The 25,197-nt window shown below is 38.2% G+C and overlaps 2 protein-coding genes across 2 annotated transcripts; both read left to right on the top strand.

Moving 5' to 3' along the window:
- Nucleotides 1-262: 262 nt before the first annotated feature.
- taf5l (TAF5-like RNA polymerase II, p300/CBP-associated factor (PCAF)-associated factor) lies at nt 263-5,006 on the top strand. The gene is made up of 5 exons (XM_044113525.1): nt 263-446; nt 1,706-1,847; nt 1,978-2,082; nt 2,515-3,251; nt 3,584-5,006. Exons 2-5 carry the CDS (start codon nt 1,709-1,711, stop codon nt 4,382-4,384), a joined length of 1,782 nt encoding a protein of 593 aa, XP_043969460.1. The 5' UTR covers nt 263-446; nt 1,706-1,708; the 3' UTR covers nt 4,385-5,006.
- A 2,303-nt stretch (nt 5,007-7,309) lies between these two features.
- capn9 (calpain 9) lies at nt 7,310-25,168 on the top strand. The gene is given in 21 exon segments (XM_044113524.1): nt 7,310-7,512; nt 7,515-7,822; nt 9,185-9,254; nt 10,394-10,512; nt 11,535-11,668; nt 12,435-12,603; nt 12,737-12,820; nt 13,695-13,780; nt 14,476-14,553; nt 14,983-15,143; nt 16,143-16,300; nt 17,641-17,849; nt 17,941-17,977; nt 18,643-18,723; nt 18,805-18,862; nt 20,219-20,283; nt 20,987-21,055; nt 21,163-21,241; nt 23,873-23,989; nt 24,745-24,803; nt 24,900-25,168. Coding segments are annotated over 21 exon segments (2,298 nt in total). The 5' UTR covers nt 7,310-7,382; the 3' UTR covers nt 24,927-25,168.
- Nucleotides 25,169-25,197: the final 29 nt, after the last annotated feature.

Genomic DNA, 25,197 nt, shown 5'->3' with positions numbered 1-25,197 from the left:
ACTAGTGCTATTTGCGTGATTACAGGTTTCATATATAAACCAAATATTAACTTAACTGAGTAATTCAATTTAAAAGTACATTTAAAAGTACAGCTGGAATTCAGACACAGTGTCTCAAGTGTTTATTTCTATTTCTTTAAAAGTTTAAAAGCTAATTTATAATAATTCATCCCAAAAAAATTGGCAACGAGTGAAAAGTGCTAAAAAGTAGAATATACGTGCCGTTTATGAACATTTTGGAGAAAGTGCGCTGTTTTACGGTCCAGACTGTAGGTGGCAGTAATGCGAAATTACGCCAGTATGCTAACTGTCAGCTAGTTTAAAAGAAGATAATCCATGATGGCGCGGCAATGAAAGGTAGAAATATTCGTTCAGTTAGAATCTGGATGAAACTAGACCTCCTTACTTATATGATCTGACGGCTGAGGACAACACGACAAGATGCAGTGAGTAAATGTTTTGCAGTCTGCAGTGATTCAGAATGAAACATATTCCCATGAAAAGCCTTTACCGTTAGCCCCGCTGCTAACGGAGCTAAAATAGCCGGTTAGCTCCATCTAACGTTCTGACAGCGTTGCGTCGCAGTAGCATTAGGACTTTTAGATTTTTCAAAGTAAAATAAAAGGCAAAATAACGGTTTTTTTACATCACAAACTGGGTTTCATCCCATTAGTGTAGAATATTTTAGTCCAGGTTTGAATAGTTCATGTATTCTAGTTTCTAAATTGGATGAGTTTTTAGGAAAACTAAAAATGTGACTTAAATGTAATCAGGTTTGTATTTTTAAGTGGAAGCATTTTTTAGTATAGGTATTGCTTTAAAACACACACTAGCCTATCTATCTTGTCAAATTCATCTAATAAAAATGCAAAAACAATTGATTTAAACAGCTAGCTTTGTTATGATTCGGAAAGATTGTAAATATGGCTTATCTTAAAGTCGTAAGATAATACCACCTTCCCCGTTCCCGATCTTCATTTTTTTCCATGATTGTTACACTTCAGTATTTCAGAACATCAAATCAATTTAAATATAAGTCAAAGGCAACAAATTTTAAGTTTTATAGTAAGGTGTTCATAAATAGGAGCTTCCTACCAAAGTGAAGTACGTTAAAAGATAAAAAAAAATCATGTTGTGGGATTTTTTTTGGCTTCACACTGCTCAGTGTTTTCCCCATTTGTGGATAAAGTCTCTGAGAAATGACTTTGTAAATCTTTGCACACTGGTTTATCTTAATTACTTTCTACCTAATTTGTTCCTGAAAGTTTAGCTTTTGATTATCTTTTAACATTCTTCACTTTGTCAAAAATAATGAGAATAAAGTCTTAATATTTGAAGAATAAAGTTGTAATTTTAGTAGAACTCCAACATAACCCCAATTATGACTATAGTGTCTATGTAATGGAACAAAAATTATCCTAGCCCGACCACAATCCTTCATTGTACGACTCACAGAAGGGATGATTGAAATAAAATCCATCTTTTAAAAATATTTCCTGTCATTTGTAGTTTATTTTTTTAGGAAAAAAAAGATTTAAGATGGGATCTGGTTCGAAAAATAGTTTATTTTAAATCCATTCTGCCCTGCCACACTCTGTCATTCCAGCTGGTTTTAGATCACACTCCTCATAAATTAGTAACAAAGAATGGTGGATTCCCTGCTTGGATTTGGAGGTCTGAGTGTTGATGTTTTTGTACCTGTCAGGTCATGAAACGGGTCCGGGCCGAGCAGATCCAGTACGCTGTGGCTCAGTACCTGAAGAGGAGACAGTATGTGGATACTGACAGCTCCCTGAAAGGAGCCAAACTCTTCCAGTCCACAGAAGAGCTGGCTGCTGGTCTGACTGGTGAGCTCATTCTTACTTTGGCTGTTATTTAAAATACAATCATCATGATGTAACCAAAGTGCTTTCCTCCTCCTCCTCCTCCTCTTCCTCCTCCTCCTCTTCTTCTTCTTCTCCTCCTTGCTGTGAGCAGTGCAGACGGAGTCAGGCTGTGCCAACATCGTCTCTGCTGCTCCCTGCCAGCCCGACCCGCAGCAGTATGAGGTCCAGTTCTCCAGGCTCCGCTGCTTTCTCTCAGGTATCTCACCTACACTTTGACTGCTTGTAACATCCTTTACATCAGTAGTTCTCAAATAGTCTTTATTCTTGCTTGACTGTAAAACAAGCCTTTAGACACTAGATGGCAGCAGTGTTCATGTGCCTGTTCAACCCAGTAGAAGAAGTAGCTCTGGTGTAAACAGAGCTGGTGAAGGAGGATATTGGCACATATCTACCTCCATAGAGTTTAGATTTAGACATTTGTGACAGTTTAAAGAGGTTAGTAAAGCAACCACACCCCACCTGCTGACTTAAAAAAAACAAACAAAAAAACAGATTTGGTGTCAAGCAAACAACCCCGAAAAGAATAACTGATTACTCAAATAATCATTAGTTGCAACTCTAAATGGGAAATTTTAAGGCCTTTTTTGATCCTGAATGTTGAGAATATTTCCTATTTTTCCACTACCAGAAACAGAAATCTCTTATGCCCAGGAGGTCAGCTGCCTCCTCTACCCGCTCTATGTTTATCTCCACCTTGACATGGTGCACTGCGGCCTGAAGGGGGCAGTGGACAGCTTCTACGTCCGTTTTCACGACGCCTTTCTTCACGACGGGGAGCAGCGGTCGGTGGTGGAGCAGCTCCGCCACGTCGTCACGGCGCAGGACGTCGCCGCCAATCCCAAGCTGAGGTCTTTCCTGGAGCATAAGTATGTGGTTCACCTGACGGAGCCGGCTCACAGCTACCTGCTGCGCTACCTGCAGAGCGACGACAACAGCGCCATCTGTAGGGCACTCAGCACACACCTGCAGGTGGAGGTCACCGCTTCCAGGCGAACCGAGTACCAGCTGTACGGAGCCGCCACTGGCTCCATGTCGGGCGTGGGCGGAGCCGAGTGCGCCGCCGAGGCGTTGGAGGTTCCTGCCGGGATCCCGCAGAACGAGGTGGCGCTTCTGGCGCTGCAGGACTGCATCAAGAAAGTCCGCGAAGGCCCGCCGTCGCTCACCACCATCTGCTTCTACGCCTTCCACCACACGGAGCAGATGCTGAATGCGGCGGAGGTTTCGCCCGACAGCCGGCTGTTGGCGGCCGGGTTCGACAGCTCCGCTGTGAAGCTGTGGAGCCTCCGGGCCAGGAAGCTGAAGGCCAAACCGCACCAGGCCGACGTGTCGTACATCCACCTGGCGTGCGACGTGCAAGAGGAGGAGGTGAGCCGACAAAACTAGTCGTCTTTACTTTAAGAGTTCAGATCAGCATTACGATAGTTAACTAAAATTGAAACTGGGAGAACATTTTTATTAACTGAAATAAATAAAAACGGAACTCAGAACCTTTTTCCAGGAAATTTTGAGATTAATCTCAGGTAAGACAAAAATGAAGGACATATTTTCCACATTTGAAACTAAACAAATTTCCTCATTTTTGTTTTGCTTTAGTTTTTTTTCTGGCAAATTTTTTACTTTAAAATTGAAAAGATTGAAATTATTCTCAAAATTTGGATGTTTTTCTTAAAAATTGTCGACTTTTTAAACTCCTCCAGGTGGACGAGGAGGACGGCTGCGGCAGCGAGGTGAAGATGCTGCGCGGCCACAGCGGTCCCGTCTATCGCACCGCGTTCCTGACCGACAGCTCCGGCCTGCTGTCCTGCTCTGAGGACTCGACCATCCGCTACTGGGACCTGGGCAGCTTCACCAACACGGTGCTGTACCAGGGCCACGGCTACCCGGTGTGGGACCTGGACGTCAGCCCTTGCAGCCTTTACTTTGCCAGCGGCTCCCACGACCGCACCGCCCGCCTCTGGACCTTCTCGCGCTCCTACCCGCTGCGGCTCTACGTCGGCCACCTGTCCGACGTCGACTGCGTCAAGTTCCACCCCAACTCCAACTACCTGGCCACCGGCTCCACGGACAAAACGGTGCGGCTGTGGAGCACCCAGCAGGGCCAGTCGGTGCGGCTCTTCACGGGCCACCGCGGAGCCGTACTGGCGCTCGCCTTCTCGCCGAATGGGAAGTACCTGGCGTCAGCCGGCGAGGACCAGCGGGTGAAGCTGTGGGACCTGGCGGCGGGGACGCTGTTCAAAGAGCTGCGCGGCCACGCGGACAGCATCACCAGCCTGTCCTTCAGCCCGGACAGCAGCCTGGTGGCGTCCTCCTCCATAGACAACTCCGTCCGCGTCTGGGACATCCGCAGCTCACACAGCGGGGCGCCGGCCGCCGACGGCTCGTCCAGCGAGCTGGTGGGTCAGTACGTGGGAAACACCAGCAACGTCCTGAACGTCCAGTTCATGGCCTGCAACCTGCTGCTGGTCACAGGAACGGCGCTGGAGAAAACCGAACCGTAGCAACAAACGACTCGGCTCCGATTTCACTTCCACAAAGTTTCATTCATGTTGATGTGCTGCTGGAACATCGTGGAAGCATGTTTATAATGTAAATAATGAGAATACAAACAGTTACATTTTGAGAATAAAGTCGTAATACGAGTCTAAAAACCGTAATATTTAGAGAAAAAAGTTGACTTTATTCTCAATACTATGACGTTATTGTGGTAATATTTCAACTTTATTCTTGTAATACTACAACTTCTCATGTAATTTTGACTTTAGTCTTGTTTTATTTAAGCTGTATTCTCATAATTTAATTCTACTTTCTGAATGTGGCTCTAATACTCGTTTTTCATGGTATCATAAGAAAGCACAAAAACAATCAGCAATAAAAAAAGGGTTTTCTGTTTCTTACAAACTTGTGAAACCTGATTGTTGATGTATTCTTTAACGTACTGTAGATGAAGTACAAATACTTGGCAGTTTCTGGGCATTTTTCACTTTGTTCCATATGAATCTGGATGCGTGGCGCAATTAAAAGGGGAAAAATGTGTTTTGTTTTTTTTTTTCTATGGACAAAAACAACGTTATTGATAACTTGCTTATTGATGCAGTTGGAATAAACTTGTAAGTTTCAGCAGCTCTGTTCACCGTTCGTTTTCTGTTCCCACTACATCCTTACAGGCTTAGTTGTGTAGTAATTAGTTACTTTGACTTGAGTAATTTTATTATGAAGTGTTTCTACTCTTGCTCGAGTAAAATTTGGATTTTCTACCCACTGAAAGGAAAACAAAAATTTTTTAACCAAAATGTCACCAGACAGAACCACACCTGCAGTTTTTGTTAAAGTTTTATAAGTTTAACATTGAAAAAAAAAAATTGCAACATTTTTCTTTCACCTGATTTTATTTTTTGTTACTTATATGAATTATTGTCATTTTTGTCCTTAAAATACCAAAATTTCCACTTAACTTTATATTTTGTTTGTCTGATTATGTAATTTTTAAATATTAAATGATTGATAATTTTATCAGTTACTTTTACCAAATCCTTTTTTTACTCTTACACTGCAAAAACTGAAATCTTAGTAAGATTAAATATCTTAAATTAAGGAGTTTTATGCTTTTCTTTCTGACAAGATAATTTTTCTCACCAAGATATTTTTATGTTAGAATATTTTTCTTATTTTAAGTGTTTTTGTACTTAATTATCTCAGTAAAATATATATACATATATCCTGATTGTATAGCGTTTACTGTATTTTTTTGATCTCCAGTGGCTCTAGAAGCTCAGCAGATTTCAGAGTAACAAAGATTGTGTAGAGACAAGAGGTCTCACTTTGTCATAAGCTGTAGGTGTTTGGTTCTTTTCTGATTAAAACAAACTTGCTCTTCATTCATTGAAGTTACTCACAGTGGGTAGAGTATCCAGGAATTTTACTCAAGAGTAGCAATACCTAATAAGAATATTACCCAAGTAACAGTAAAAGGTACTTAAAAAAAAATACTCAAGAAAATGTAACTAGTTACTCCGGACAGAACGTCTTTAGACTACGGTATGTCTGCCTTCTGCAGTAAAAATAATAATAAAAATAAATAAATCCACGTTTTGTGATTGTTTCCTGTTATCAAGGTGAACAATCACTTCCCCTTGTTTGTCGAAGCTCGATTCTGGTTCACACCTTGCAGAGCCAGACAGAACAATGTGAGTGAGTGTGTAAGCATCCACACACACAGTCAACTATCCAGCTTGTCCAGATCTTTGAAGTTGCTTAACAAGTCTTACAATCGCTCTTTGGCTTGAAGATCTGATTTTAATATTTCTTTCACAAATTATTAATAAAGTAATTCATAAAAGATCATCTGTAATGTGCCCAGAACTTTGCATCTCATGATATATGGATCTTTCAGGACTGAAAGGCAACGTAGAAGTTGTGTTTTATAAAGGAAGTGGAGTTTGTTTTATTGTTTCCATGTCAACTCGTCTTACTTTAGCTTGAGTTTATCTAGAGGTTGGTAATCTCAATGTGTTTCACTAATTAATCTGTTATACTGCAGATTAATTTAAAGCTAGTTTACTGCAAAAACACATTTACTATAATTGTCTGTTGCAGCCCTAGTACACAGATACAACCTATGAAAAGTTAATAAAACTACATTTTCCCTTCATTTCTTTCATTCATGTGGCTTACACAGCAAAAACACAAAATCTTACCAAGTTTTTTTCCATCTAGTTTCTACTGCAAATATCTAAATACAACAAACTAACTGACAAGTAACTTTTCAGCAAGATATTTGAGCTTGTTTTAAGCAAATAATTCCTTAAAGTTGATGAATAAATACAAGCTCCACTGGCAGATTATGTAACTTAAAACAACAAAGCAAAGAAAATAAAGTCTTACCAAGTACTTTTGGTGTATTTTTTTTTAGAACAAATATCTTAACACAGTTGAAATAAGACAAAACTGACTTACAAGCAACTTTTCTGCAAGATATAGGAGCTTGTTTTAAGTCAATATTTTTTATATTGATTTTAAAAAGTGCTAGCTTCACTGGCAAATTATTTAAACAAACAAGAGATTTTTCATGTTGTAAGTGAAACGATCTGCACATGGAACTAGTACTTTTTTCATCAATAACAGAGAATTATTTACTTTAAATATGTCATTGTATCCTGCAGAAAAGTTACTTGTAAGTCAGTTTTGTCTTATTTCAAATGTACTAAAATATTTGCTCTAGAAACAAGATAAACTACTTGGTAAATTGCCTACTGATCTGCGTAACGGTGTATAAATGTGTGTGTGTTTGTGAGTGTGACTGTAGTGTAAAGCGCTTTGAGTGGTCAAAATGACTGGAAAAGCTCTATATAAGTTCAGTCCATTTACCAGTTACACTTTAATATTTTGTGCTTTTGCAGTTACTTTCCAATAGAACTTCATGTGGATCTACTTTTAGTACATCATGAATATATTTCATGGAAAGTGTAGATTAAAGACATTGAAAACACTTTTTAGTTGATGTTCCTGTTGTCTTGTCAACACGCGTGTATCCTCCTGCAGGCCAAGCCCAGTGAGAATGACAGAAAAGGAGTGGCTCTCGACCTGGAGGACAAACCAGTTTCTGTCTGCCTGGGGTGTGTCCACCAACCAGCCTACCCGGCCGACACTCTTCTCTACATCCACCACTCTGTCAGGTGCAGCTCACTTCACGCCTTCTTCTCCTTTTCCTCCTCCGTGCGCCAAAGAAGAGAATGCCTGTGCAGTCCACTCTGTCCGGCAGGAACTCGGGCTCCAAAGAGGTGGTGAGCACACAGTGGGACGGGAAGTCGTTTGAGCAGCTCAGGCAGGAGTGTCTCCAGAAGGGGGTTCTGTTCGAAGACCCGGACTTCCCCGCAGCTGATGACTCGCTCTTCTTCAGCCAGAAAGTTCCTGTCGAGATCAAATGGAAGAGGCCGCGGGTATGTAGGCTTTGAAACTTCAGAGCTGGTTGATGTTTGCGACCCAAAAAAAGAGTCTAAGTGATGCTGGAATCTGTTGAAAGGAAATATAATTACTTATTATATTAGTGAATGAAAGCTACAGTGCAAAAACACAAAAAGTTTAAAAAGTAATATTGGTGTAGTTTATAGCACAAATGTATTGGTACACTGGAAATGAGAGAAAACTAATTTGCAAGATATAGGAGATAATTCCTTAAGATTGCTGAAAAAGTACTAATTATAGGTGAAATAATCTGCCAATGGAACTGGTACTTTCTTAATTAACCAACATCAAGGAATTATTGACTCTTACCTACTGCTGAAAAGTTACTTGTAAGTTAGTTTTTGTCATATTTAAAGAGTTCTTACACATTTGCATTATAAACTAGATAAAAATACTTGGTATGATTTTGTGTTTTTGCAGTGTAAGCAAAGTGGAAGAAGGAAATGAAGGGAAAGTTTAGTGCTATTAACTTTTTATGTGTTGTGTGTTTGTACTAGGCTTGCCACTAACAATTATTTTGGATTAATCTAACAACTAATCAATTAATCGGATAAAAATAAATCGCCATATGCTACAGATTTTTCATTTAACCACATAAGCCTACTCATGCAATATTAGCAAAACATACAAACATGAAAATAAATATTTAAAATAATTTTTAAAATAAGAAAGCAAACATTTTATTGCCTAAATTGCAATACCATATTAGTACTTTACTGTATTTGAACCAGATAAAGTCAAAATTATGCCAATTTTAGACAAATATGCTTTCATTAAAAATACACACACACACATATACATTATTACTTTGGATATGTTGTTTTCTTCACAAAATGAAGAAAAACAATTAATCGATAGCTAAATTAGTAAATTAGTCGCCGATTATTTCAATAATCGATTAATCGCAATTAATCATTACAGCCCTAGTTTGTACTCTCAGTTAACAAACCTGATCTGACTGAAACTTTTGTAAATGGAGTAGATAATATCCACGTTTAATGTATCTGTAGTAAGATACATTGCAGGTTTGTGTCTCTATCTCTTTGTTTACCCATTAACCCATTCTTACCCCACCTTTATATCTCATCTACTGAAAAAACAACCTCCCTCCTCTACTTTGTTACAATCACTGTACATTTTTCCTCAAGGCGTTTCTTCGGGGTAAATGGTTCAGCTGCCATCATGCTGTGTGTATTTCCTGTTAGTGACTGACTGGTATTTCAGACTGATTGATATGTTTGGAATGTGAACACGCCTATCAGGAATGCACTTGGTGTGGCCTTTACAAATCAACCAACCTGTTTCCTTTCTTGTTTTTTATTCTGTCACTTCTCCAGGAGATATGTGAAAACCCAAAGTTCATCGTCGGTGGTGCGGACAGGACGGATATTTGCCAAGGCCAGCTTGGTGGGTGGTTCTGTAATCTGTCTCTGGCTACGTTCACACAGCAGGCAAAGGCGATTTGTATCGGGCGTTTTCACCGCAATCTTATCGTTTCACCCCTCCTAAAAAATCCGATCTGTGCCGCTTTCATGTGGCGCCGATTCGGATATCCAATTGTTTTCGAAGAGTTACTGCGCCACAAAAGACCATTACTAGTACTTATGGTTCTTTTCTATTAGCCTCCTTCCTGTTTTCAGATTTTTTGGTTTTACTCTCGGCTCTCATTGCTAAGAAATTTTAAAAATCAATCCATAAACGACTCCATCCATTATTACTTCCGTAAACAGAGCGCTGCTGTGTGACGTCAACGTTCTTCGTCTGCGCATGCGGATCGCCTTGTGGACGTAAACCGTTCACACACAAGTCTCATTGTGGTTGGTAGTATGAACGAAAAGATATCTGATTTCAACAAAAATATGGATTTAGCATCGAGACCTACGGTGTGAATGTCGCTTGTTACTTCCGTAAACAATGGGCTGGGTGAGTGACGTCAGCAGTCCTCTTCTGCCATGCTTGCTTTTAAGGCCATAAACGGTTCACACAGAACCGAGTTTAATTAGTATTATGAACGACCACACAAAAAATTTAAATTGTACGACTCTTACAGCCATTGTAGATAAAAAGGGAGGAGTAAATCTTTGCTAAAAACACAGAAATTTTCTAGAAAAAACAAAGATATTTCTGAACTCCATAATTAAAAAAAATTGCTAGAAAAAAAACCCAAAAACATTTTGATATTATTAATCCCATAAATCTTCTAAAAAGAAACTTGAAAAAATTTAAACTTCTGAAACTTGAACATTTGTAAATGTCAGAAATGTTTGATTTTGAAACTCAGAAATTTTCAAGGTTTTTTTTCTAGAAAATTTCAGAAATTTTTCTGGCAAATTTTCAACCTTTCAGACTCGATATTTCTTAATTTTTCCTCAAATTTCTGAGATTAATTTCCAAGTCCTTGAGTTTTTTTTCTGTTTTTCCCCTGTCTTAAATGGCTTTAATATACCATCATGGAGTTGACCATTAAGACCTGCTGTGTGAACATTTTTTCACAGCCATATTTTTCATTTGCTCAACCTTGGCTCATCATTGTTTTGTTGCCATAGGGGACTGTTGGCTCCTTGCAGCCATCGCCTCGTTAACTCTGAAGAAAGAAGCTCTGGCTCGAGTTGTTCCCCACGATCAAGACTTTGACCGTGGATACGCCGGCATCTTTCACTTCCAGGTACACAACTGTTTGACTCCTGAGAGGGGAGACTGATTTTTATCTGTGTTTTAAATGCCATGATACTTTTACAAAATTCAAATGTCAAACTAAACAAGCTTCAGGGGAAAAGATGAATGAGAACACAGTTTAATTTATGCATTAACTCTGAATTTAAGCCATTTAGCCAATTTGAAACTGTCTTCATGTGGGTCTCAAGGTTCAGGTCAGAGTCCATCACTAGATTTGGGCCCTGATCACTAGTTTCTTAATCAAACCCGATATTTTCTTGAAAGGAATTTTTACAGCAGTGTATTAGAGCCACTATAGATAGAAAGAAAGGATTACATTTCCTAGTACTCCAGAGTAGATTTTGCATGTTTGCTGTATTAAAATAGACATTTATTTTTCAGTTTCTGTTGGGCTTGGATGAATACCTTTATTTTCAGTAATAAGAACAGGATTTGGAGTCACTTTATTTCAAAACTCTTGCTTTATTTAGTCAGGCTTAAGAAAGAATAAAAGCTGATTTGGGTGCAGCAAAGTTGGCTTTTCAGTAAAAATCTCTTGGTTTTACCTTTTGTTAAAACTTGGTGATAAAAACACAAATATTTTACGTTGAACTTTATGTTTTTTATACAAGAAAATTATGTTTGTAACAATTCTGACCCTGATTACAAATTGAAAGTATCCATCTGAATCTATGGGCCAAATTTGTAACATTTTTGAATTGTAGTTGGGGCCGCATAAAATCAGTCCCAGGACCACAAGGGGTCCCCGGGCCTCAGTTTTGACACCCCTGTCCTAACTGTAATAACGGGAGCTGTGCCCTGACTGATTATCTAAGATAATGGCTTAAGTTTTGTTTTTGTCCAGCTGGAGAAAGCTATGGTACGACACATTTATTTGTTCTAAGCGTTTGTTTAGTGTTTCAGTGGCTAGAGCCCAAAGGGAAAATCATTATTTTATACATATGTATATTTACAGTGTTTCTACAATGGAGACCAGATTTAATTACTTTGTGATGTTTTCCGTTTTATTAGTTCTGGCAACATAATAAATGGCTGGACGTGGTGGTGGACGACCGGCTCCCCACGGTGAGAAACCGGCTCATCATGCTCCACTCTGCCTCCAACAACGAGTTCTGGAGCGCCTTGCTGGAGAAAGCCTACGCCAAGTAAACAACACCGATAGCAGATGTCACTAGCTGCGTTTCCACTAATCACAGAATTGCGCAAATTAAAAGAACAAAAATAAATTTACCTAACGGAAACTCGCTAATTCCTTAAATAAAATTGACGTTTTTCGACCAGAAGTTTTTTCGTTAGGATGAAGCGGTTTTTCAGCCGTGTGGAAACATCTTTTTCCCCTCGTCACGTGATCAACTACTGGAGGAAACCGACAAAGAAGACAACAGGAAGTAGTAGGAGAATGATGTTTTTTTGTTGTTGTTTTTTTGGACAATGTGCAGCTAGCTCCACCAGAGCTCTCACAGCATTGCACAGTTAATTAAAAGTTGTGTTTAATCCACATCTCTTTCGTAAATTTACCGACTACAATCCCCCCTAAAAAGCCTCATACGTTGTCAATAGAGCGCCTGAATAAGACGCTCGATCAATCAATCTCTTCTGATTGGCTGATAGATTATGCTATCCATGTGCTAGCTAGCGCCATGGCTGAACTATGGATAAATCTCGTCAATGTTTGCATCAGTCGCTGTCATGACTTTTAATAACTTATTGCGTAAATAATCTTATTTGCATGTGATTTTAATTTAATTTCCTATTTATCGGAAACACAGGAATTGCGAAATTGTGTTTTTCTTTTCGACATTAGCAGAATGGCGACAAAGATTTACGAAAACGCAGCTACTGACTGGAATAAAGCTGAAGCAGTAATGAGTCTCATTACTTAATCCAGTTTTGTTTTTGGTTTATGTTAAGAGTTTACGGCAGCTACGAGTCCCTGAAAGGCGGCAGCACCATGGAGGCCATGGAGGATTTCACTGGTGGAGTTGGAGAGACGTATGAAACCAAGAGCGCCCCAGATGACCTGTTCTCAATCATGAAGAAAGCCTTGGATAGAGGATCCATAATGGGATGCTCCATTGATGTAAGAATACATAATAAAAACAGGCTCTTATGTGTTTAATGAATGTCTTTTATGACGACGAAGCCCTTCAACTCAGCTTTCTGGTTCAAACCTGTCTGGATTCTTTGAATTGTATTTTTATTTTTTTGTCCAGATCACCAGCTCAGCAGAGTCTGAAGCCAGGACCAGCACAGGGCTTGTGAAAGGTCACGCATACTCCATTACCGGCCTGGAAGAGGTAAGACTACTCACCAGATTATATTCTAAATTGTTTTTTAGTACTAATGCACATGATTATTAAACTAGACATCCAATTGAAAATATTTATAATTTCAAAGGTTTATACAAATTCTTTGAACATGCCGACATTAATGCTTACCAAAATATACATTGGATCAGATTGATGCAAATCTCTATTATACCCCTTCAGCTTTCCATTATTTCAAGAACCACTGATAACTTCTTAGAAATAAAGCTTTTTAAGAAATGATCATTGACACTGACATCAGCGTTTGGGACGTCTGTCCTGCGGCTACATGTTTAGCTTTGAGATGCTATTTTAGGCTTAACTGACTCCTGTTGGCACAACTTGAACACAATCGTATTTTCTAGCATCCCATCAGTTTTGTAAGCAAAAATTAACACCCAGTGGCTCAAGAGAAGCAGCGTTGTCATCCATCCGTTTGAGGTGTGCAACAGATTTACAGGTGTACCAGAAACACACAACTATAAAGGTTCCCGTGCGATTAATGTTTTTAAAATGTTAATGTTAAAATCAGTGTAATTAATTAATCAAAATTGACGTATAAATTAACGTAATAGTACTTTCCACTTCCACCTGCCTTGTTGACGTCAGTTCACAAAAGTTTGGACTCAGATCAACTTCAGTTCATGTTGTAGAGAAACTCTGATTGTTTGTTTTTATGATCCAGTGATGCCAGTTAATAATAAAACACATTAAACAGCTTTAAATTTTAAAGGATCTTCATTCTGTCATTACCTGAACTGAACTTTTCAAAAAGAAATCTGCCTTTAAATTATCATACTACTGGTTAGACTATGTAAAGCTGAGCTGGGGGAAATCATAACTAAAATGTTATTTTGATTTTCAGGTGAATTTCCGAGGCCAGAAAGTGAAGTTGATTCGAATCAGAAACCCATGGGGTCAAGTCGAGTGGAACGGCCGCTGGAGTGACAAGTAAGAGGAAAAGACTGACCTTTTCTGACTTTCAAAATAAAAGACTTTCATTCTTATGACATATGAAGCAGTTTAGAAAAATGTTCTACATTTGTAACCTTTTATTCACCCAAATTTTCCTCATCTTTCCATAAATCACATGAATCAGTAAAATCAATTATATTGCACAATTAAGACTTAAAAGCTGAATTACATTTCTACATATTAAGAACGTTCCGGTTTCTGTCTGAACGTTCCGGTTCCTGTCTGAACGTTCCGCTTCTTGTCTGAACGTTCCGCTTCCTGTCTGAACGTTTCGGTTCCTGTCTGAACGTTCCGCTTCCTGTCTGAACGTTCCGGTTCCTGTCTGAAAGTTCCGCTTCCTGTCTGAACGTTCTGCTTCCTGTCTGAACGTTCCGCTTCCTGTCTGAACATTCCGGTTCCTGTCTGAAAGTTCCGGTTCCTGTCTGAAAGTTCCGCTTCCTGTCTGAACGTTCCGGTTCCTGTCTGAACGTTCCGCTTCCTGTCTGAACGTTCCGGTTCCTGTCTGAACGTTCCGCTTCCTCTCTGAAAGTTCCGCTTCCTGTCTGAACGTTCCGCTTCCTGTCTGAACGTTCCGGTTCCTGTCTGAACGTTCCGGTTCCTGTCTGAACGTTCTGCTTCCTCTCTGAACGTTCCGCTTCCTGTCTGAACGTTCCGGTTCCTCTCTGTTTCAGCTCCAAAGAGTGGGATTATGTCGACAAAGCAGAAAAGACACGGATCCTGCAGAATTCAACCGATGACGGTGAATTTTGGTGAGACCTCAGCCTTATTTTTTTATTTTATGTGTATTTTTGATACGTTTATCTGAATCATTTGCATAATAAGAATATTCAGTATTATTTTACTGTTTGTCTGTCTTTCATCTTACATTTAACTGTTAAAAAATATAATTTTGTACCTTTTTTGAATATATTTATGCTTGTGCATTGCTTCATGTCTTTGGCCAAACTCACTCCACAGCTCAATAAACACATGCTTTTATTTGTCTTTTTTTATTTTTTAAATTCATATATCCCCCCAAATCGTACCCTTGTATTAAACATCAACCAAAATAACACAATCTTAATTAATACAAAATTAAAATAACAAAGGCGTGGACCCGTCCTGAGAAGTTACGGTTGTATTTTATAAACTCCTCCACATGCAGAGAAATGGTTTTATTTGTGTGGCTTTAACTCCAGGATGGAGTTTGAGGACTTCAAGAGGAACTACGACAAGGTGGAGATCTGCAACATGAGCCCCGACGCCCTGGATGACGACACGAAACGCCACTGGGAGGTCAACGTTTTCGAGGGGAACTGGATCCGTGGCTCCACCGCCGGGGGCTGCAGGAACTACATTGGTGAGACTTTTCATCCGGTGCAGAACTCTGCAACCGTTACAGCCCAAAGAGACAGTTTTACCCTCACTTCAGCTAAATTAACTCATTTAGAGCCACTAATTTCACATGAAGGTTTAAGAAAAAGACAACTTGTAATTTTTGCTGAATATCTACTGTGAGAAATTTGTCATTTAAAAAAAAACACCATTTTATTTCAAATTTTTAGGTATCAAAATGAACAAAATCATAATTAATTTACAAAAAGACGACAAATACATTTTGTTACATTGAATTTGGATATTTGTGGAAAATTTTTTAAAAAGATTAAATTAATAGTTTCCAAATCATGACAAAAAAAGTACAAAAAAACTGGTATTTTTTGCAACATTATGTGTTGAAAATTAAATGCAAATATTACTGTAAAAAACAAAAACTGCTAAACATGTATTTGTAATTATATTGAGAATTACAAACATTATCCAGTGTTATTTGGAGTCATTGTGTCAGATCTACTGCAGACAACAGAACCCTGCACTGCAAAAAACATAAAATCTTACAAAGTATTTCTGTCTAGTTTCTAGTGCAAATATCTTAGCACACATGAAATAAGACAAAACTAATTTCTAAGTAACTTTTTAGCCACATATAGGAGCTTGTTTAGAGTCAATAATTCCTTATTAGTGATGAAAAAGTTCTTATTCCACTGGCAGGTTATTTAATTTATAACATGGAATAAATGTCATGATTTAAGTGAAATAATCTGCCATTGGAGCTGGTATATTTTCATCAATATTAATGAATTGTTTATGTTAAACAAGCTACTGTATCTGGCTGAAAAGTTACTTGCATGTTAGTCAGTTAGTAGAAGTAAAGTTTTTGTGTTTTTGCAGTTTGATCTAATGTAATGTAACATTGTTTTATTCTGAGTTTTTTTCCCCAGAACTGTCTCTTTTCTCCTTTAAGTGATGCTTTCATTCGTTTCCATGACGAACTGTTTCCATGAACTCTGGTGTTGTGCAGACACGTTTTGGACCAACCCTCAGTTCAAGCTGCAGCTGGAGGATGCGGATGATGACGATGACGTCTGCAGCGTGGTGATTGCTCTCATGCAGAAGAACAGGCGGAAGCTCAGGAAGGAAGGCCTGGACCTGGAAACCATCGGCTTTGCAGTCTATGAGGTCAGGAAGTGAACATTTTTTAAAACTTACAAAAACCCCCCAGAAATGTGGGTTTAGGATAGCAGCAGCTTATTTGGATTTAAAGTGACAAGATGCCTTGAAGAACTCATTATCTACGGATGATTTTATACAGAATTTGTAATGAACATGTTGTGTAAAGCTCATAAACTTATGCTAACCTGTTCAAGGAAACATAGTTAAGCTTCAGTTAGTTGCAGACGTCTCGCTAGACTTTTTTGTTTAAAACATCGGTCATGTACTAGTTTTACCCGTCAAATTATAATCACATTAACATCGGCTATTTAGGTGCATTTTTATGCGGTTTAGTTAATATTCACCTAGTTGAACCGTGACTCCAGATCCCACCAGACATAAAGCAGATGAACGTATCTAACTTTTTCTCTGTGACACAAACCACTGACTGTGGCCACAATAACTTACAATAAATGAAATTAAACGACTTCCCTTAAATTACCAGCACTTCACCCACTGGGGTCTGAACACACAGCCTCACAAATTCCTCCTGGTCGCATCTGCAGAGAAACCTGCTACTTCATCGGTCAGTTGGACCTGTCTGATCCAAACCCATTTTTTACCCTGTGCGGTCCGAACCTGCACTTTTACGAGGATTTTTTTGTGTTTCGCTTCCCTGAAACGGACAGATGTTACGTCTGCCGCGCTCCTTCTGGGTGCAGAAGGGCAAAGCCGCGTCCGCATTGGTTGTGCAGCGGACTGCGTGTGTTACGGTCTAATTTATTTCTGCACCTTTATTTATTTCTTCAAGATTTCCTTTGTTTAGAGTCTAAACTTTAGACTGTACATGGATTAGCTCAACATTGCATTGTCTTTATCTTTCTCTGGTCTGTGTGTAATGGAGACTTTAATTAAAGGCACAATTTCTACCAAAAGTTTGGAATGCGATTCCTAACCAGACGCTCCAAAGCGTCCGGTCCATAACTCTTCAACACGCTGTCAGCTCCCGGTCAGAAAGACGCATTTAGTTCAGCGTCCATGAAATGATATTCAGAAATGATGTTTTTATTAGGTGATTTTTAGTTGCCTCTACGATGAACTCTTTGCCTAAAGTCTATAATGTTTGCCCATGTGCACCAATCAGGGGTGTTAATTATAACCTGTCAAATAAAAAAATGTAAAAAAAATTCCTGCCGTTTAAAATAATAACCGGTCAAATATGGAAAATATTCCGTTAACGCCACCTCTGGTTAGCGGTTCTCCTTCCTTCAGAAGAGAATCAACTGGCCGTATGACTTCCTCTTGTCTCCAGGCAGAAAGAGGATTCCCTCAAACTCAGACCTCATGTCCTCCTCTGTCCTTCTCAGGCTCCGGACGAAGAGGACCAGGTGGGGAAGGACTTCTTCCGCTACCACCCCTCCAAGGCGCGCAGCAGGACGTACATCAACATGCGGGAAGTGTCGGAGCGCTTCACTCTGCCGCCAGGGAAATACCTGCTGGTCCCCACCACCTTCCAGCCGCACCACGAGGCCGACTTCATCATCCGCGTCTTCTCTGAGAAAAAGGCCCAAGCCCTGTGAGTCCAGCGTCAATCCAACGGTCAAACTCGTAAGAAAACGAAATGTTTTACCATTTACAGCTGTAACAAAGTGCTGCTTGTTCAACAGAGAGATGGGGACCAAAGTGGACGCAGATTTACCAGAGGTAAATAAATCACTGATGATCAGAGCTGGGCAGGAACTTTGGTTTTGTATTTTTACTTGCAGTATCGTTACTCTTAATTGAGTAAAATTTCTGGATACTCTTTTTGGTTTTTTGGAGCAAATTATTGTAGAAATTCAAATTTCAAATGACTTGTCTAAAGGGAGGCACAACAACAAGACAAATCAAGAAATAAAATAAAACATAGACAATAAAAAGATTATTGTCAATTGCTCAACTCATGCTGAGCTAAATGCTTTTAAAAAAAGATGTTTTTAAAATACAACATTTGTTAAATACTTAAAATCTGTAAGTAAAGATTCATGTTTAATTTTAAAACTCTGTTGTGAGTAACTTCACTGAATGTTTTAACCCCAAAGTCACTTGAAATAAATAATACAGTTTCTGTCAAAGTTTTAAATTGAAAGAAAATGATTTGTTTCTTTTGCAAATATTTTATTTATATCAATAATTTCCATTTTGCTCTTTAAAGTACCAACATTTCCTCATTATAATGTAATTTTTAAATATTAAATGACGTTTTGATCCGTTACTTAGTTACTAATACGTAGAAGAAGTGCTACTCTTGTTACTCTACCCACCTCTGCTCATAATAAATCATATTTTGAGTTAACAAATTGACTCTGAGGTTTCCTCCCGTCCTGCAGCCACCGATGCCCAGCGCTCCAGAGGAGGAGACGGAGGAAGAGAAAGGCCTGCGGAGGCTGTTTGAGCAGCTGGCCGGTTCGGTAAGAAACGCTCTTCAAGACTCCCAGAGTTTAAATTAACGGCAAACGAGTAACTTTTATTTCTCCTCCACGTAACGACAGGATAAAGCAATCTGTGTGATAGAGCTTCAGGAGATGCTGAACGGCGTTCTCAGCAGACGTAAGTAGAAAACCAAACTAACGTGGTTTAAATCAGAATGGGTGTAAAAGATAAGAAAATGTAGAGCAAAAGAATTGTACACCAAAAAAACAAAATATTACCAAGGATTATTGTTCGAATATCTTAGTAAACTTGAAATAAGACTAAACTAACTTACAAGTAAGTTTATTGGAGCTTGTTTTAAGTAAATAATTCTTTAATATTGTTAAAAACGACTAATTCCACTGGCAGATTATTTCACTTTTTACATGGGAAAAACATCTTTTATAAGTGAAATAATGAGCCAGTAGAACCAGAATATTTTCACCAATATTAGGAGGTAATTGTAAAATAATTTTTGTAAAACAAGCTCCTACATCTTGCTGAGAAGTTAATTGTATTGTTTTATTTCAAGTGTACTGAGATATTTGTAATAAAAATTAGATAAAAAATACTCAAGGTTTTCTTTTTTGCAGTGTAGTAAGTTTTTAAAAAATATTTTAAAATTATTTACTTAAAACAAACTCCTATATCTTGTTGAAAAGTTATTTGTAAGTTAGTTTTCTCTCTTTTCAAATGTACTAATGTATTTGCATTAAAAACTAGATAATTGGTAAGATGTTGTGTTTTTGTCACTTTTGTCATTTTTTCAAGCAAACCAACTTACAAGAACATTTTCAGCGAGAAATAGGAGCTTGTTTTAAGTAAATAATTCCTTAATATTTTTGAAAATGTACTAATTTTACTGGCAGATTATTTCACATATAACTAGAATGTTTTCATGAATAATAAGGAATTATGATTATATGATTTAGTTTTGTCTAATTTTAAGTGCACTGAGGTATTTTCACTAAAACTAGACAAAAATACTTGGACTTTGTAGTTTTTACAGTGTATCTGGGATGGTGAGAAAGTGAAGTGAAGACTTTAAGATTAAAATGAAAACAATTTAAATCCAGAGGACTTAAGTAGGTTGATGCATTTAAGTCCACAATAAGTTCAGTTTTAGTTCATGTTCATTTTCTAAAGATGACGGCAGATTTGGTCAGAAATAAATGCAGTTATTTTACCAAATTTCACAGAAAACATTTCAGATATAAAATAACTTTCTGTCTTCCTGAGGAAAAACAACAAATGGATAAATTAGTCACTTCTTGCTTCTAATAAATAAAAATAGAAACAGGGAAACAAAATATGCTGAATTAGGAAAAGAAAAATCTAAGTAGCATTAAGAAAACATAAAATCCCAATTTCTTCTGTATTTTAAACATTGTGGAGTTGATTTAGTGTTTTTCTTTTCCTCAGGAATCTGCTGCTTGAACCTGAAACAGACATTATTTGGATAATTAATTATTATTATTATTGTTTTGTCTCCAGGAAAAGAGATTAAGTTTGATGGCCTGAGTCTCAGCACCTGCCACAGCATCATCAACCTGATGGACGTATCCTTCCACATCACGACTGTTTACGTTTATCTGCAGGGTTTAAACGGCTCCTGTTCTTCTTAAAGGAGGAAATGCTTTAAAACGTGTCTGCAGGATGTGTGATCTTAACCAAAACAGGACAAAACAGGACATCTCAAAGTGTGGTGAACGACTTCATCAACAGTAACTTCTAACTTTTCACCAATGTAGTAAATCAATCAACAGAAGCAGGATGGCAAAATGGCAACAGAAAGCTATTGCAGCTACAGAAAGATTTAGCATTAGCTTTCAGCTTTACGCATTAAAGCATTTTTGACCCAAAATGCTTTAAAAATGTCTGCTAATGGAAGTCATGATAAAAAAAAAGTGATAAATAGACACATCTGAAGGAAGTTTTGAAGGTTTTCAGCAGCTGATTCTGTTGGATCTTGTGGTCAACTTTATTGGAGAATATTAATCAGGCCATAGTGGATTAAAAAAGAAGTTTTTGTTTGAGATGGCTTGGTTCTGTTCATCCTGAGAAGAACTGATCTGGATTTCAGTTCAAAAAAGCTTGAAATATCCCTTTAATGCCTGTTTATGGAGACCAAATGGAAATAATGTCTGGAGTTCCTATAAGATTTTTGTACTTTTGTAACGGATTATGACAAATAGGTTGGTGATGGTGGTTAACATGATTATCAAGATGTTGGTAAAGATTTTTCCTAACATAGTGAAACAGGTGGACAACACAGGAAAGATGGAGTTCCAGGAGTTTAAGGTGTTTTGGGACAAGATGAAGAAATGGATTGTATGTACTGATTTACCTGGTGAAATAATTTACTGGAGGTGGTGAAGGGTTGAGTACATTTAGTTGCTGTTGTTGTGAAGTTATTGAAGACCAGGTTGTCGTTGCAGATGCTCTTCCTGTCCTTTGACACCGACCGGTCAGGAAAAATGTCTTCCTATGAGCTTCGCACGGCTCTTGCAGCCGCCGGTGAGTAAACTGACCAGCTTTATATATGTTACAAAAATATATTTTAACTTTAAAAAGGACTTTCTATAAGCAATATACTCCTCAGTGAAGATATTGCACTGGTGAGTATAAGAGACTTTTCATTCATTCATTCAGCAAACTATAGAATTTTATCACGTTGTCCTTATTTTAAATATAAGAGTTTATTTTGACATTATGCTTGTTAGAGGTTTCATTGGTGGGGTCGGTGTTGTGGGGGAAGTATACCCAAGAGTAGAGAGAGTGTAGAAACGTTGCATGTTATTGTTTACATCTGTAAATTTTGCGCTTGAGGGCAAAAAGATTATTCTTTGACATGCCGTTAATGGAGGCGCTGCGGCGGTAGAACGGCTCCGTTGACTGAATGAAACTTGCAGATGAAGGGATGATTCATGCAGCGCTGTGCGCCACAGCAAAGGGGAAAATAACACATGAAAACAGTCGAGGAACAACTTTACACTCCTATTCCTTTTTCTAGCTGTGTCGGCTGCGCTACTCATAAACACGTTGCCGTAGCAACTGACTGACAACAGCTCCACGATATGCGTCAGGATCCAACACCAAAAAACACTCAAACATTTCCCACACTGTGGAAATATTATAAAGTGATTTTTGTTGGATGTTGCATTGATGTACAATCATGAATTTACTTTGATGAGTTACAAGGAAACTACAGGTGGAGCCTTGCTTTGTTCTGCATCCCTCCCCCGGTTTGAGTCTGGCCGTTGACGGCTTGTAAGGAAGTGATAACGACTTCCTGCCCTAACTTGTCACAGTGGGAACCAAAATGTGGATTAAAGAGGAGATGAACCAAATGGTTGTCAGTTTTATAACTTTGTCCCGGGACAGGAACTGAGGTTACAGATCGAAGCTGTGTGATGGAAAAATCACAGTAAGGTCACATCTGCTAGTCATGTTATATGAAATGCTTGTGAACTCTCACCAAAAGAACTATTTGGGTTACATGTAGAAGGTTGGAAGTTGTTTTCTACACCTGCATCAGAACCAGACTATCTCGCCCCTTGTTGTTAGTTCTTTATCCTTGGTATAAAACTCATGTGTTGTCTGTGTCTGGCAGAGTTGACAGAGCTTTTCATCCAGACTTGCTTCATTACTGATGGTCCTACAAGCTCTCTGTATTGTGCACAATATATGAATAAACCTGATTGAGTGATTTCACCGGAACAGTGCTTGGAAATGGTATTTTCTCCACAACAGCTGTTTGCTTCAAAGCGGTCATCTTTCCTCTGTAGCTTCAGTAAAACATTTTATGCCTACTGGCCTTAAAACAAAAGACTGACCATTTTAAGGCCGCAGAGCACAGTAAGACGGTCATTTGGCCAAACTTCAGATCTCACTGGGATTGCCTTTGGGTAGCTCTGTGTGCATGTTTGATTAGGGTGACCATATTTTCATTTGGGAAAACCAGGACACCTTGGAGAAGAGGGGGAGGGGGGAGAATCTTTGCAGCAGGCCTACGTAATCCTACAATAACATGATATCGCTTTGACATGTTGTTGGCGTACTGACAGCCACGCTATCTATCTTCTGATTAAGAACAGGGCTGCCCGCACTGACGCGGCTCAGGGATTACGTCACACGCAGCGCCGTGCGCAGTGCCCGTAAATTTAATGGTCCAATGAAGGTAATTTAAAAAACAGGACATTTCCTCACTTTCTAAAAAAAACCCGGGACGCCCGGGACAGGACGTGAAATACGGACGTTTGGTCACCCTACTGTTTGATGCTTGAGTGCATCTCCAAGATATCTCTTGTATTTTCAATACAAGTTGATTTTAACTCACTGACTCTTCTGGAATCTCCTGCATCAGCGAACCTCAACTGGAGACATGAAAGTCTCCAACAATACAAAGAACATTCAGTCCATTACAGTGTCATGTTTTAGGCTTGATGTTTATTTTGTGATTATTAATAAGTGATCGCTGTGGTTGATTAGCTAAACACCTTCTACTGATGACCTGTCAGAGTTGGTGTGTAGGCCACCTTTTTATTTTGTCACTGAAACAAAACAGACCAGATTCCACAGCACATCTAAATGTTAAGTTGTCAAAGTCAAGCTAGCATAACTAACTTCCCTCTCCGTCGCTATTTTTGTTTTGTTAATTGAAACTGTTTCCTAGTTGTCTAGTTGTTGTAGTGTTGACAAATAGCAAAGCACTGCGTCTCTTTTTCTTTAATATATTATGCGTACATTTAAGATTTAGCGCGTTATGTTGACAACTTGACCGCTAAAACCAATGCTAATCAGTTTTGCCTCTGACAGGAAGATGTGAGAACAAAGTGAGGCATAAAACCTGGTTTTTACAAAGTTGTCTTTCTGTCAGAGGGACTGAGAGGTTTAGACAACAATAATATGATATTACTGGTTAGATGGATCCTGGTAAGTTTTTAGTTCTAATTTATCTAGGATACATCTTTGGAATAATATTTTTATATTGACTTTCATGAAGTTTTCTGAGAGACTTTTCTACGACCCTTCCAGCTAAAATCTGAAAGTTATGAAAATGTGAGATTTATTGTTGCAGTGGATCTTGTTTTATGTAACCAATATGAAGTGATGGGTTTTGTCAAACCTCTGCTTGGTTTCATGCAGGTATGAACCTGAACAACCAGCTGCTGCAGCTGATTGGCTTGAGGTTCGCAGACGATAACTATGACATCGACTTTGACGACTATCTCACCTGCATCGTCCGCCTGGAGAACATGTTCAGTACGTTAAAACACACAAAAATTAACTTAATGTTTAGTTATTTTTTGTGCTAGAGATAGCAGTAAAAATCAACATTTATGATTGGACAATATTTGTCCCTGCTGAATGTTTTTGATTTGCCACGATTCAGAACAGAGTTATAATAATTTTGTGTTTTGTTTTATTTTTTACTTTTTGTTTGTCTAATTCAGTTTTTAGAGTGTGTTTTCTAGTTTTTATTAGTTATTATTGCTTAGTTTTAGTTTAATGAATTATAGTTGTAGTTTTATCTATTTCATTTAAATTTCATTTAATTATTTTTTAGGTGAAGAATTAAAATCAAAGTATTGCATTGTGATTATGAATACATGAATTGGGTAATGAACACTTAACAGAAGATAAAATTTTCACATAATTAAATTTAATTATTGTTGACTCAGGCGTTTTCGCCCAACTTTTTCTGTCTCCACTTTGTTTGCTGTCGTAAGTGACACCAGGAGGAAACGGCTTGAGCGGGAAAAAAAATCTGTTTCATAAAGATAAGAAAAATATCCATAAATAAAAAACACAGGATGTTATAACTTCAGGGTATTTTAGTTTTAGAAATACACAATATTTATATAATTCCAGCTAATTATAACAAGATGGTGATTCATTTTTCCTTTAGTCACCATTTTTATTTATTTCAGTTACTGAAAATATTTCTCAGTTTTTGTTATTTTGTTTTTGTAATTAACTATAATAACGTTAATTCAGACTGAATTTTGTTTGTTTAGGAGTTTTCCAGGCCCTGGATGAACACAACAGGGGAAGAGTAAGAATGAACATGATGCAGGTAAAAACCCTCACGTAACTCCACCTGAAATCAAATTTAAATTTCATTTAGTGACAAATCAAGTTGATTTACCTGCATTTTTCCCTCCATTTCCAGTTCCTTTTGTTGTCGATGAATGTCTGAGGAAGAGGTGGACGCAAACTGCAGGAGGAGCAGAAAGCAGTGATGAATGCCTCCATGTTACTTTTTCGTACTTTAAAATCTTTATCTGTCCAGTTTACAAGCCGCTGATTTAATGAGTATTGTGAAACGCTTCCTGCACCAAAGTATTCAGTTGGTTAAGCTTTGAATTTTGCTGCCTTTTCTTCACCCAACAGCTGAATGCAAACAAAATATTAATAAAAAGATCTAAATGTTATAAATATGTCTGCGTTTGTTTTGTTTTGCATTTTCA

This window comes from Gambusia affinis, linkage group LG04 (assembly GCF_019740435.1).
Source record: "Gambusia affinis linkage group LG04, SWU_Gaff_1.0, whole genome shotgun sequence".
NCBI classification, from domain to species: domain Eukaryota; kingdom Metazoa; phylum Chordata; class Actinopteri; order Cyprinodontiformes; family Poeciliidae; genus Gambusia; species Gambusia affinis.
This window is presented reverse-complemented; position numbering and strand designations above follow the sequence as displayed.

Excerpts from the sequence above, each read along its gene's own strand:
- taf5l (XM_044113525.1), top strand. The coding sequence starts at position 1,709 with ATGAAACGGGTCCGGGCCGAGCAGATCCAGTACGCTGTGGCTCAGTAC. Across the intron at positions 1,848-1,977 it reads GCTGGCTGCTGGTCTGACTG|TGCAGACGGAGTCAGGCTGT; the intron begins GTGAGCTCATTC and ends TGCTGTGAGCAG. Across the intron at positions 3,252-3,583 it reads GCGACGTGCAAGAGGAGGAG|GTGGACGAGGAGGACGGCTG; the intron begins GTGAGCCGACAA and ends AAACTCCTCCAG.